This window comes from Oryzias latipes, chromosome 16 (assembly GCF_053564925.1).
Source record: "Oryzias latipes strain Hd-rR chromosome 16, Olatipes_Hd-rR_3.1".
NCBI lineage: Eukaryota > Metazoa > Chordata > Actinopteri > Beloniformes > Adrianichthyidae > Oryzias > Oryzias latipes.
Window position 1 is genome coordinate 31,546,840 of NC_136252.1, and position 13,596 is coordinate 31,560,435.

Consider the following 13,596-nt stretch of genomic DNA (forward strand, 5'->3'; position numbering starts at 1 on the left):
AAACAAGAAAACACACTCGACCTCGTGAACTCACTAAAAAACGATCCTATTATGATAAAAAATATATATTTTTAATAAATTAAAGTTGATTTAAAACATGAAACGCTGCAGTTCTATTGAAAAGAAAACAACATTTCAAAGACTACAAAAGTTGCCTTTGAAACAATATTTTAACATAAAAATATAAGTATACTAGCATGGCAGGAATGAGGAGAACTATTGGAAATGTACACAGCAGAGACCACTAAAGCAGGCAGCAGCGAGAAGCAGAGGCAGCGTCGTGTCATCCTACAGTCAACGCGGATGTTTCTTTTGCTCAAACAAGTAAGAAACGCCTCTGCAAGCCCAGATCCACATAACAAGCTGGTTGTTTTTCTGTGCTGCGTGACATTAGTCTGCAGCGACCAGCCTTATGCAAATGTTTGGAGTCGGGGGGGGGGCAGACAGGTGGGAGTGGAGGGGTGAGGTGTATGCAGGTTTTCACATAAAGCATCAACAGTTAACCAGTCAGGAAATGAAATAGATGTGAAGGCATGGACGGAATTTAGACAATGCGAAAAAGAAGATGAGTAAAAGAATGAAAAAGAATGAAAAGGAAAAGCAGGGCTTTGGCACACTGGCTGTTGAATGAGTCCAGATTACTTTAAATGTCGAAGGATTTTTGAACTTCACTGTAACTGACAGCCTCATAAATAATTCATTTGGGTGGAGAAACATATAAAGGAAAAGTCAATCTAGATTGTTTTGTTTACGGGATAATGCCCAATGAAACAACCGTCCCCCCGCTTATTAGATGTTTCACGCTTTCGCAACATCCACCAATTATTAGGGGTGTAACGATTCATTTTAACAACGACTCTGATCCGATTCACTGACCGAAAAATGGATCCAGGAAGTCTTTCGCCAAAACTTCAACCGGTGTGACGTAAAGATAAATGCCTGTTACTGAACAGTACAGGGAAAGTTTTCCAGATTCTTTGTTTTTCTTGCAAGAGAGGCAAATGTAAATTAAAAATGTGTAAAAACAAACAAGTAAACAAGAATTTATGGCAAATCAATTAACATTTTAGTTTCAACCCACTGTTGTTTTTCCACATCAACATAATCCAAAGGGAACATTCTTAGAACATTCTTTGTGTTGTGCGCTGTGAAGTCATTTTTACATTATAGACAAATAAACCTACCATGCCTCAATCCAAATAGTATTTTCCAATATCCATATTATCGATTTATTTAATTTTGAAACAATTTTATAATTGGTGTAGGTTGATTCCATTTGATTCAATTAACAACTTTCCCCAGACAGATTGACCTGTTTGAATTAATCAATGCATCGATTCATCGATTAATCCTTACACCCCTATTCATTTCTGTTAAGAGACTCCTTTCATTAGAACTTCCAGGAGTCCAGAAGTAAATGTTACTTCAAATATTTGTACTTTAATCTTGTTATTTTTGTTTTTACTTTTGAATTGTTTTTCACAAGAAGAGGAGTATTTAATATGCGATGTGATGTAAACCATTCCCCTCTGAAATGTTGCTTTGTGTCTCTTCACATGGCGTTTAGCATATAAACCACTTTCCTCCGCTGGTTAGTCCTAATACACCAGCTGCAAGTTCAGTAGCTGTTACCATGACAATCCATCTCAGTTTTTTCCTTTGCTTCAGTCGCTTTGGCTGAAGAAATATCCACCATTAAATGTGCATCAACACACAATTTCTTTCATTTATTAATAATAGATTATTTGTATACATATATTTACTCTGTATCAAGCAAAAGATAAATAAAGACAACAAACTATTTAAAATTAAAGGCAAAATTGTTGATAGAAATCCTATTATGTCCATCATAGAGACATTAGAAGGACAGAATTTTTTTCCACTGTTGTGATAAACTAAAATAATGGATGTCCACATATGGTCCACTTTTTTATTGCTCCAGTTACCAATTGACGTTTACACCAGCGCAATAATATGGAACATTCAGGCAATATGAGCAGAACAATTTTTTCAGGTGTCCATTATAACTTTTTAATGGACACCCTGCACCCAATCAGATTGGAGCATTCACCCAGACCGTGGTAAATGTCTCCTTAAAGTTTACTCTGCAATGTTCCATTCAGATGTTTAAAAGCGTAGAGAAGAGCAGCACAAATTCACACACAGACACAAATTCTTGCTTGACTTTTTGTTTCTTGCGCGGCCGGGACTTCCTGTTAACTGGAAAAGTGTGGATGATGGAGTCTAATGAGGAGTGGGAGTACGGCTCGGTCAGCCATGCTGAGCTTTTGTGGGGGACACAGGTTTTTATTTCTGCCACTCTCGCCTCTTTGTTCCTGTCCAGTAATTGTCTCTTGCACTCAGAAGCCTTTTTCTCTCTGCTGCTACCTTTTACTGTCTGCTTTTTCCCTTCATCATCGCCTCTTTCCTGCCCCCTCTTCAGCCTCCCCTGTTGCCTCTTGCGCTCTTTTATCTGTCCGTCAGTCTTTGTCCTTCTTTAACTCTTTCGTCTTTTGGCACTTTCATCTTTCTGTCTCCTTTTCCGTGTCGATTCGCTCTGCGTTCGTTTCCTCACCGATGCAGAGACAAGAAAAAGGGAAAATGTCTGCTTTGGCAGGTGTTATGATCAGTTTTGATTTAAAAAAAAAAAGTGTAACATGCGCTGGTCGTGTGTGAATGTGTAGTATTTTTATAAGAAAACCTTCATGGACTAAAAAGTATTTTTTCTTTCACTTTTTAAGGCGGTGTTTAGATTTGAACCACAGCCTATTAAATAAAAAAGTGGAGTGATTTTGGGAATACGTAACCCTCCATCTTTTGTTTTCAAAGTAGGGCATTTTCATAAACTGCCTCTTTACACAGATCAATTGCAACTTAAATTGTGTTTTTAAATATGAATCAAAGATAAGCTTTTCTTTTGTACCCTTTGTTTAATTCTTTGGTTCAAAATGTGATCAAAGTTGATTTGTTCATAAAAAAGAAAATAAAAAGGGAAAATTGTGCCAGGACTCTTAGAGAAGAATTAGCTTATCTAACTCTACAACTACATGTTTGAATAGTGCAGATGGGCTCTAATCCAGATAGAACTGGGGGTTGGCTGGGGGCGCGAGACAAGCCAGAGGCGAAGTCGGAGCCAACTGCAATCTGAAAATGAGGGACAACACATGCATCACGCTGCACCAAGCAGAGGCATGGAGAACCAAATGATGAATAAAGGATGAAGAATAGAGGAGAGGAGAAGCTCACTGCTCATGCTCACTACATTTTCACCCATTTGCTGAAGTAAAAAGTGCATTACCAATAGTGAGCATCAGTGCACACAATTTTTTGCAGAGACTTCTGGGAAATTATTTGGACACTCCCCAAAAAATGTCAAATGCCCTATTTAGCAACTACCCCTGGCTGCAGCCTGCAGAATTGCACAACATAGTGGAATGCTGAAACGCTGAGGAATGTGAACATGCTGTGGAATGTTAACCCCGCCCATGCTGAGCCCGTCTTCTTCTTTGGTTTCACAAGTTTCCATGTGCAATATTGCCACCCACCGGTTTTTAAGTAGTTTTTCCTTACCGTGAAGGGGGGGTCTAAGGGCAGGAATATCAGTTTAGATTAATCTGTTTTGTTAAAGTTTAGTATTAATCCTAATGCATTCTTTGTATTAATGATCGCTTTTTCATTGTATGTTTACCTTACAATTACCGGTATGAAGCCCATTGAGACGTCTGCAATTCGAATTGGCGCTAAATAAAAAAAAATATTTAATTGAATTAGAGAATTTATACAGTGATTGCTGTCTTCTTATGCCTTTTACAAGTTTCCATGTGCATGTATTAGGGAGTTGATAAATTTTGTCTGGCCTCACGGACTCAAAAAAATAACTCATTGGATGAACTCAATTTAATTGTGGGCAGGATTTCCATCCAATAAATATGAGTAACCCCACCTCAAAGAAAATTCTTCCATGTAACGAAATATAATTGAGTTAATCGAACTTCATTTTATCAAGAAAGGCAAGGTAAAAAAACCATGCAACAACAGTCTGAAGCCAGCCTTGAACTCAGAACCTCTGCATGTTAAACCCGCTAACTAATCCACTGAGCCAAAAGGTTTGTGCTATTGTAAAGCTGCCGGTATAAACAAATAGATTTGTTATTTACATAAATGAGGCTCGTTGTGAATTGTCTTATTGGGAGAAGCTGAGTTGAAACGATTTCATGCCACAGTTCGTTTTTTACGTGGAAAAAACGAATGAAAGTTTTCACTTTTGAAAAGTCGAAGGATTTGAAGGACCAAAAGTCATACCGTGCATTACATTAGACGAAGGAGTTGAACATTTTAATAGTTGAATGGTTAAAATAGGTGAAAAATTGTAGCCGTAAGATGGCAAAAAGAATAAATAAAGAGAAACAGGAAAACAGCATTCAACAGCATGCCCCTTACTTGAACTCAATTATTTTGGATTACAGTAAACCCTTGTTTTTCGCGGGGGTTACGTTCCAAAAAGACCTTGTGACAGGCAAAATCCATGAAGTAGAAACCTTTATTTTTTTTAACTATTATTATACAATTAAATACTCTATTATACATTGAAAAGAAAGAACAAACCACTTTACAGGCTCAAGCATTTGTTTCACAAATAAAAGTACTTTAGAAACCTTTTTTTCAACAAATAACTCTGTACTGTACTGACAAATAATAATTTTAATGAATGTGAACAGAAGGCTTCAAATCGCGGAGATTAGCCCCGCCCACCGCGACCCGAGTATTGGATTAAACGGGAGAAAATTTAAAATGATTATGAAAAAAATACAAAGTACAGTGGGACAAATAGTGACTCAGGTGTATTTCACTGCTCTACAGACTGAGCCGCTGCATCCTGACTCCGCTCTGCAGTGTTTTCTTCTTTTGAAGCCCGCGGTGCAGCTGTGTTTGTTCGGGAGAAGTGCATAGTGATAGGCAGTTGTTGTCGCTCTTTTTTCTGCTTTGCAAAAAGATCTTATACACCGACATGCCACCATCAAGAGAATTTGCACGTAGTAATGAAAATTTGGCAAGCTGATTTAAGTACGTGCACATATTAAAACGGCAACGTTATTGACGCACAGGTAGAGAAGAAGCGGAGTGACTTTTTAGCCAATCAGAATGCAGAACACAATGCACGATGCAAATCCGTGAAGTAGCGAAACCGTAAAAAGCAAACCGCGTTATAGCAAGGGATCACTGTACTGGAGTTATAGGGGAAACTATTAATACATTTTGTTTTAGGTCAATTAAATGTAGATACATTCTTTTAAAATAAATATTTTTAAATAAAACAAACAGAAATTTATTGTGTTACATGAAAGAGGGGCTTGAATCATTATTTTGAGTGAAAAAAACATTGTACCATTCAAATTTTCCTCCCCTCTGTTCTCTTTCTTCCTCATACAATTATTACCAATGACACAAAATGTGCTCCACTGATTCTTCCCCTTTCCTGCTATCACAACTGCTGTGACAAAGGTGAATCAAATGCACGGGCTCAGCGTGGGCGGGGTTAACATTCCACAGCGTGTTCACATTCCTCTGCGTTCCAGCATTCCACTACGTTGAGCCATTCTGCAGGCTGCAGCCAGGGCTTACTCCTATTTAGTGCATTAACAACTTTGAACTCGAGGTTTGAGACTTTGAGACTCGTTTTGGGTAAAAACATACTTGGCTATCTTAGCGTGCAAATATTCCAAAAGTGGAGGCGTTTTGCTTTTCCTCATTCAACAGAAGACCAAAACATCTTCCTTTCTGATGAATATTTGTGAAATCTGTTTTGTCATATGTATTTATTTGTTAAACTCTTTTCAATACTGGTAAAACCACACTGAACTCGCCCTGTCTGGGTGCATTTTCTTCCTCTGAATTGTGTTGACACAATAACAGGAGTTTCGAAAAATGTTGGTCTCACTCAGCCCTGACCTACTTGTGGGTTTTCTTCACTTCTTGTTTGACCTTTGGTCTCAGCGCGGGCTGAACCCAAAACAAAAAGCTGCTGGAACCGCAGCAAACACAAAAACTCCACTATAAACAGGTTTTGGAATGTGGAAAAAATACTGCAGCATAACGACAAGAAACACAACAGCTGTGGAATTTTTATAGAAAAGATAGGAATGTTCAGAACCCTAAACGCCCTAAAGGTTGATGGTTGTTTTTTAAATAAACAGAAATTGAATTTGTGCAGCTCATCACTCTGGCCTGCAACTGCGTACAGTCAGTTTATAAAATTAAACTGAGAAAATACATAAATTACTTCTAACTTTAGTTATGAGTTATAGGTTTTAGGGTCAGCTGATAGTTAACAATGTATCAGAGTGGAGTTGAAGATTCATTCGTCATAAATGAGTCTAGAAACCAAACCGTAATTCTTAAAAAGAAAAATACAAAAAATGAAATGGAAACGTTTTGGAAAGCAAAAGTAAATTTCACAAAATCAAAATGAAATGTTAAAAAATGACACAAAAAATGAAACGGGACCTACTTTCAATCATTCACTGATTGAATGATGAAGTTTGTTAACCTTTTCAACAGGAAGTTATTTGGCTTGGTGATATTGTCCGACAGAAGATATTTCTTTTAGCTTCTGGCCACGCCCACCGCAAAAGTTCAGTGATCAATCTTTACCACGGTTCGGGCTCAACATCCTTCTGCTTTCCCTCTAATTCAAAACTCAAACATCATTATCCAATTAGTGATGTCCCATAATATCTACCTTTTACTGTTTCATATTTTGTTTCATTTTTATTTAGTTTTCCAATTTATTTTTGGCATTGTAGTTCTTGGGATTTTTTTTTTTTATCTTTTTTTTTTCATCGTCGTTGTGAGATTTAATTTGCTTTTGCGTTGAGGAATCTGTTGATGTGATTTGCAACTGAGAGAAAATCAAAAATATTTTTTGGAAAGTGTCAGGATTTTTGTAGAAATTTCCCACTTTTATCTTTGGGGGTGAACAGAACTGCCTCCCCGATAATAAACATAAACTACTTTAACAAATAGAAACCGATTTTCTTTCCACTTGATGTCAAATCAAAATCTATTTTTAAAATAATTTCTGCATTTCCTTCCTGTAAGTTACATCTAAATGTCTTTATTTGGTTTCGTTTTTGCAGTTTCGCCTGTGGCTCCTGGGCCTCGGCTTCAGCCTGGCGTACGGTAGCATGTTCACCAAGATCTGGTGGGTTCACACCCTCTTCACCAAGAAGGATGAGAAGAAGGAGAAAAAGAAGGTGAGGAGTGGGAGTGTAGGGGGACGCGCGTGGCTTTGGCTGATAAAAAGCTCAGTTAAAACTTTCAAACGTGAGCTTGTGAGAGGCCAGCGCCTCTGCACGCGCCCGCAGCGGCGCAGATAACGTCAGATAGGGTATCCTGCAGCCAGTCTGATGCTGACAATCTGCGACTTTTTGTAGAAAACCTAATCAAAAGAATGAGAGATTAAACCCATTTACGGAATATTTATGAATATAGATGAGCATTAAAGCTGCACACAGAAATCCAGCCTTTAGGGTTTTACTATTGGAGCTCCAGCACATCCAATTGAGTTGACTTTCAGCTCTTCATGTCCGCAGAAGGGCAGTTTGCCAGAGAGCTTTGTGTGCATGTAGAAAGAAACAAACGGAGAGAGCTGCCCCTTCCCTGCAACGGGTTGTGATGTGTGTCTCAGCTCTGGAGGTTTTTCTCTGCTGCTGCAACCTTGATGGTTCAATTATAGAAAGAAAAGAGCTCATTTTTGTTGAGGGCTGGACGGGCAGCATCCTCCCTGTGAGGCCGGATCTCAGGTGGCGGAGCAAAAACAGCCTTTGCGGCTTGCAGAGTCTCCCGGCGCTCCTCAGACGCACAGAAAAACACAATCATGCCCACTCATGCAGAAATCACAAGGACGCCCGGCGTGTTGTTGGTCCGGGTAGTTTGTCTTCGTTTGTGGAGATACCCTTGGAGGGCGGCCGCTGTGTGTCTGATTTCCTGTGTCGGTGTGTGTTTGCTCCTGCAGCAGCCCTTGGAGCCGTGGAAACTCTACGCAACAGTTGGAGTTCTGCTGGGCATCGACTTCCTGTCGCTGGTGATCTGGCAGGGCGTGGATCCCCTGCACATCACCGTGGAGGTACACACCAGCAGGTGTTTCTCATTCAACGTGAGACTCTGAGCCTTCACAGACGGATAACCTGTCATGGGTCTGCTTGAATCAAAAATACGAGGAAAAACTATTTTTTTTTTCCAGATAAAAAGAAGATATAGCCCAATTGACAGTGAACATTACATTTTCACATGCATTAGAATATGCATAAATAAATATATTTTGCCAAAATAGATGAAATTTCCATTTTGGTTTGTTCTTAAATCGTGGAAAACTCAAATGTGCAGCAGACAGGTTTGTCCTCTCTGGAATCTCTTGAGGCTCGGTGTTGGGAGTCGAGAAGTTCATTGTTTGTCCCCCAAAAAACGGCATTATTTCAATACATTCTTCTAAAAGTAGAGATGTTCATTTTCTACCGAGCACCTACATTTTTGGATTTGAACCAGCAACGTTTTCTCCAAAGTTTCACATTGAGTCTCATGCATAAGAGTCAGATTTTACACCAAAAATAAACATATTTCCAGCCTGATGAGCATTTCTAACATGTGGGGTTGTCGACTCCAGTCGATAAGCTTGACCTACTTTGGGCTAATTATTGTGATGGATTGGTAGATATGTTGTTGTTCTTTCCATCTACTTATCCCCTTCATCCCAGTGAGATGAAGGGGAAACAACACATTAAACCTTAATGTTTGCTCAGACAAGCAGCTGCAATGAAAGTATATATCTGTCTACTTCTCTATGATTTGATTTGATTTGATTTATTCATAAGAAAAATATTCACACTACTACAAAGATAATTAAAGGCAGATAATAGGATTCTATGATGGTGTATGAAGAAACCCGTTTGGGTTTATTTATAGATATATATATAAATATATATCTATAAAAAAAACGAAATTGAAACTAAACAGTAGAAAATCTAAAACACAAAAGTACTTGACTTGTGATTTTAAATAATTCATCTTTATTCGTCTTAAAGTCCAGATCTGGTCCTATTTTGATATGCATTCAAATCCTTCCCAGTGCCCTTTTTATTATTATTATTAATATTATTATGTCATTTTTTTAGGACATAGTTTCTGCAGAGCGGCAGGAGTTCATTAGAAATTTGCCCCAGAGTTGTGGGTGCAGAATAAGCCTTCCCTCATTTCCCATCATCCCTTTGTTTGCAAATCTCTCCCGTTAGCTTACAGCTCCTCACACCCCCAACCTAACATTACCCGAGTAACAAAAATGTTGAGCAATATCAGAGCTGTCTAGCTGTACAGTTTGAAACAGATGCCAGCTCAGACAACAAACAAAAACTGCAAAAACAAACAAAAACCATGGACGCTTTTTTACCCTGTAATTCAAAGTAATATGCAATTCTAATATGTGCTGTTTTGCAAGTTCTTTTGAATTTGTAAATAAAATAATAATAAAATACAATAGATTTTAAGTTACTTTACAGTTTTTCTCCTTTGGTTTGGCTCATTTCTTGAAACAGAAATTACATTCTCAAAACAACAAAACAACCACTTGGCAATTGTTCACAACAGAATGGAATTTATCATTAGTTTCATCAAATTGCAAATGTCTTAGTACATCTTTCAATTGACTAAGTACAGGTAGCCTTTATTTAGCACAATTTCCAAGTGAATAGATCTTGTTGATGTAAACTGATTGTTGATTATTGTTCCAAAATGAGTCAGCATCATTTCATTGTGTAAGTCATCACATGTACAATAGTTTGTTCAATCGTCAAAATTAGTCGAGAACATAATACCATGAATATGGTATATGAATCCCTTGGAAAATTTGATACATTTATTACAGCAATTGACAGTCAGGTGAAACTAGAACTTGACTAACGAAGGCGGATGTCCCAGGCCAGAGAGGGGGCAATATAACTATGTGTGCTGCCATATCTGAGAATGGTGTGGCCACTCATATCCCCAGTCTTGGCCCATACAATACACAGAAGCTCCTCATCTTCTCGGATTCATTTTGATTTGATCCCTGAAAATGAGAGAGTTCTCGTAGGGCCTCACCTACGACTATATTATAATGTATTGGACAATGGGAATTTCCACCATGGCCTGCTCATCAGGGCCTGGTTCACTACTCATCCAAGGATGTTCATAGTGTTCCTACCACCATACTCTCCTTTTCTAAATCCTATTGAGGAGTTTTTCTCCGCTTGGAGGTGGAGAGTGTATGAGCATCGGGCTCAAGATCAGAGGTCCCTGCTCCATGCAATGGATGCTGCGTGTGAGGATGTTTCAGGAGATCAGTGTAGGGGATGGTTGCGACATGCACGTCGTTTTTTTCCTTCGTTGCATCCCATGGATGAATATACACTGTGATGTGGACGAGAATCTGTGGCCAGACAGACAGCAGCGTGTGGATGGGCAGCAGGGTGAGGACGATAGCCAGGAGAGGGAGGGTGAGGACAGCGACCAGTGAAGAACTGTTAGTTGTGAAGCTCAACCATTATTTACAGCACTGTAGGCTGCATATCATTTTCACTGTTTTTTGTTTGTGTTTAAATTATAAAGTACATTATGCTGTATACATTTTCTTTTTACTCTGATGTATGAAAGTCACTTTATGTGTGTGAATGATAATGGTTACAGTTTCCTTGGCAGTATGAGTTTAATGTGTGCAGTTAAACCTAAGAGGCTACTCTTACCCTGAAATCCTTTTTCTTTTTTTCACTTTTATACAAAATTGTATTCTGTTAGCTATACAAAAACAGTACAGTTACCATTGTCAATAAAGGACTGAGCTAAGACTGAAAGGTGGACATGAGGGTTATTTCAATGGTCCTCTGCTATAGTGGCAAAACATCTAATCATTTTGACTTGCAGTGCTTACACAATGCGAAAGGAAAAAAGTATTTTGGTGGCACTGACTCTTTACATGGGAAAGGATTTTAGTTTTGAAGCATGAGTGAACAGTTTTGGGAGATATATTAGATTTTGCAAGTGAGCTATAGTGTTGTGCTGAACTGTTTTGCCAAATGATCTTAGAGTTTTGAGAATGTAATTTCTGTTTCAAGAAATGAGCCAAACCATGGGAGAAAAACCGCAAAACAAACGATGTATTGAAATGTAACTTTTTGGTATTGAATTATAAATTGCAAGCGTCATTTCCAAAATGCCAAATGACAAAATTCAACATTGAATTGTAATTTGCAAAATAGATTTTCCTTTGAATTATAGAAAAAAAAAGTCACAGTCTTCAATGCGTTTGATTTTGATTTTTTTTTTAAGTTTATTTTTAAAATTGTCACAGAGGATTGTAATTTTTCATAAATAATTCTAAATTGCAAAAGATATTGTCATGGTGCACGATTCTCCTCTCCACAAAGAATTGCATATGACTTTGAATTATGCGTGAAAAAACATCCACAGCTCCTGATCTCAACAATTTGAATAAAGAAATACTTAGAAATGCAGATTTGCTCTTAAATATCCTCCATCATCAGAAAAATGCCAGCAGAACATGATAAAAACAGTAAAAACCTCATTTTCATGGTTTTCAACGTAAAGACAGAAACACATCCATCCTCACATCATTGACAACATGGGAATTTGATTTAAGTGTTTTTTTTTTATCCTGAATTCAGCAAGATTTTTTAAATTAGGTTAAGAATTTCAGATTTTTTTTTAAAGATTCGCATTAAAACAAACGTTGTTACGAGCTGGAATTTCTGACCTCCAGCCATTTCCTCGTGAGCCTCTGAAGGAGCTTCCTGCTCCGCGTTCATCAGCTGCATCCTCTTGCTGAGCTGTTTCAGGGCTTTTTTTACCCAAACCATCTGGCTGCAGCAGCTGGGAGCAACGCGTAAACAGCTGTAATGAAGGAAAACATGAGCTGTAAACGCATCAAGTGTTTGTCCCGCTGAATCACCTCTGTGGTTGCATTTGATGAGTTTCACTTCCTGTTTTCCACTAAATTCTGCAGACGTCGCCGATCTGCTTTGGAGCGCGGCGGCGATGTTTACCGCAGATCTTCATTTAAATCCTCAGACGTGCGCTGGTTAAGATACAAAATGCAAATAATTTGAGCAACAAAAAACAAAACAAAAGGAAAAACACACAATAAAAGTAAACTGTAAGGATTGTCAGAAAAGTCCATTAGTAGGTTCCAATATTTTCCATTAGAACTTCATCTTCTTGTTTTTTAGTGACCAGGATTTTGCGTTTGAAGTCACTTATATTACTGAGTTATCCTCATTTTTCTCTCATTATCTGTCTTTTTTCTTCTCTCCTTTCCCTCCTGATCTGCCGCATGAGTAGAAGTTCACGAAGGAGGCCCCCAAAAAAGATCTGGATGTCCTGATTCAGCCGCTGTTGGAGCACTGCAGCTCAGAGAAGATGAACACGTGGCTCGGTCAGTCTCCTGTGTTTATACAGACGTGCACATACCACTGTCCTCTGTCCAATCCCAGCTCGCTGCTGCAGCGATTGCCCTAAACCAATGTGGGTTCGAATCCCCTAGGCAAGTCACACCAAAGTCTCTAAAAATGCCACTCAGCGTCCCCGTTTGACCATCAGGGACATCAAGGGTTGAAGAACGCAGCTGTTTCTGCAACTCACTGCGCCTCAAGGGAGGAAAAAAAGAGACTTGAACTGAGTCCATCTCCTATTTTTATTCATGAAAGCGTGTTTGGCATTGAACATTTGCAATTTATCTTTATAATATTAGATGGTAAGAGCTTCTAAAAATCACACAAAGCAGAAAATTCAGTGCAAGGTGAAACTTGTCAATACAGTGAAAAGCAGCCATTGAAAAAGCTGTTTGGCAAACTACTCATTTCTAGATATTTAACCTCCTAAAACACACAAAATCGAAGGAATTTTATCCCACTTTCTTCCAGTTGGATTCGTTACACTTTAGTACAGGGATCGATCAGTTCTGAGCACACATGTAAACATTCCTAAATTTGTTGAACTGTGATGTCGGGAACACTAAAAGCCCTTCCTAATTGAATTATTGCTGGTTATGGCAAACTGCCGCCTGGTTCTTAGGGGTGGGGGGATCCGTACTTAGGCCCAGATAACTAGATTCAAGGCAAGACTTGATGAGGATTCGTTCTAGAATAACAGTTATGATCTAGCATGAATCAGTCAGGTGCAAGAGACCATTAAAAACAGTAAAAAAGTTATCTATTTTAAGCAATAAAAACAAACAACTAAAGAAGAAAAACAAAAGAAATATGTATCTATACATATAAATATCTAACTTAGGATAATTAGACATGATGGAGCAAAGTGGAAAACAGCTTAGTATATTTGTTGCCCTTTTGTGACTGCAGTCAGTTAGTATTACTAACAGGTTATAGAGGTCAAATTATAACCATCATAAATATTGGGGCGCTCGTGGTACAGAGGAAGAGCGGTCAACCTCTCACAGGTTCAGTTCCCACCTTGCCCACCCATGTGTTGAAGTCTCCTTGGGCACTGAACCCCATATTGCTCCCGGTGGTTAAAGGTTGGTGCCAGTGGAGC

General features: G+C 38.5%; 1 protein-coding gene across 1 annotated transcript in view; it reads left to right on the forward strand.

Moving 5' to 3' along the window:
- gabbr1a (gamma-aminobutyric acid (GABA) B receptor, 1a) overlaps positions 1-13,596 on the forward strand; it is a 164,063-nt gene that overhangs the window by 98,479 nt on the left and 51,988 nt on the right. The window contains exons 18-20 of the mRNA XM_078932560.1: positions 7,137-7,253; positions 8,015-8,125; positions 12,385-12,478. Of these exons, the coding sequence (XP_078788686.1) occupies positions 7,137-7,253; positions 8,015-8,125; positions 12,385-12,478 (322 nt within the window). The remainder of the gene's footprint in view (positions 1-7,136; positions 7,254-8,014; positions 8,126-12,384; positions 12,479-13,596) is intronic.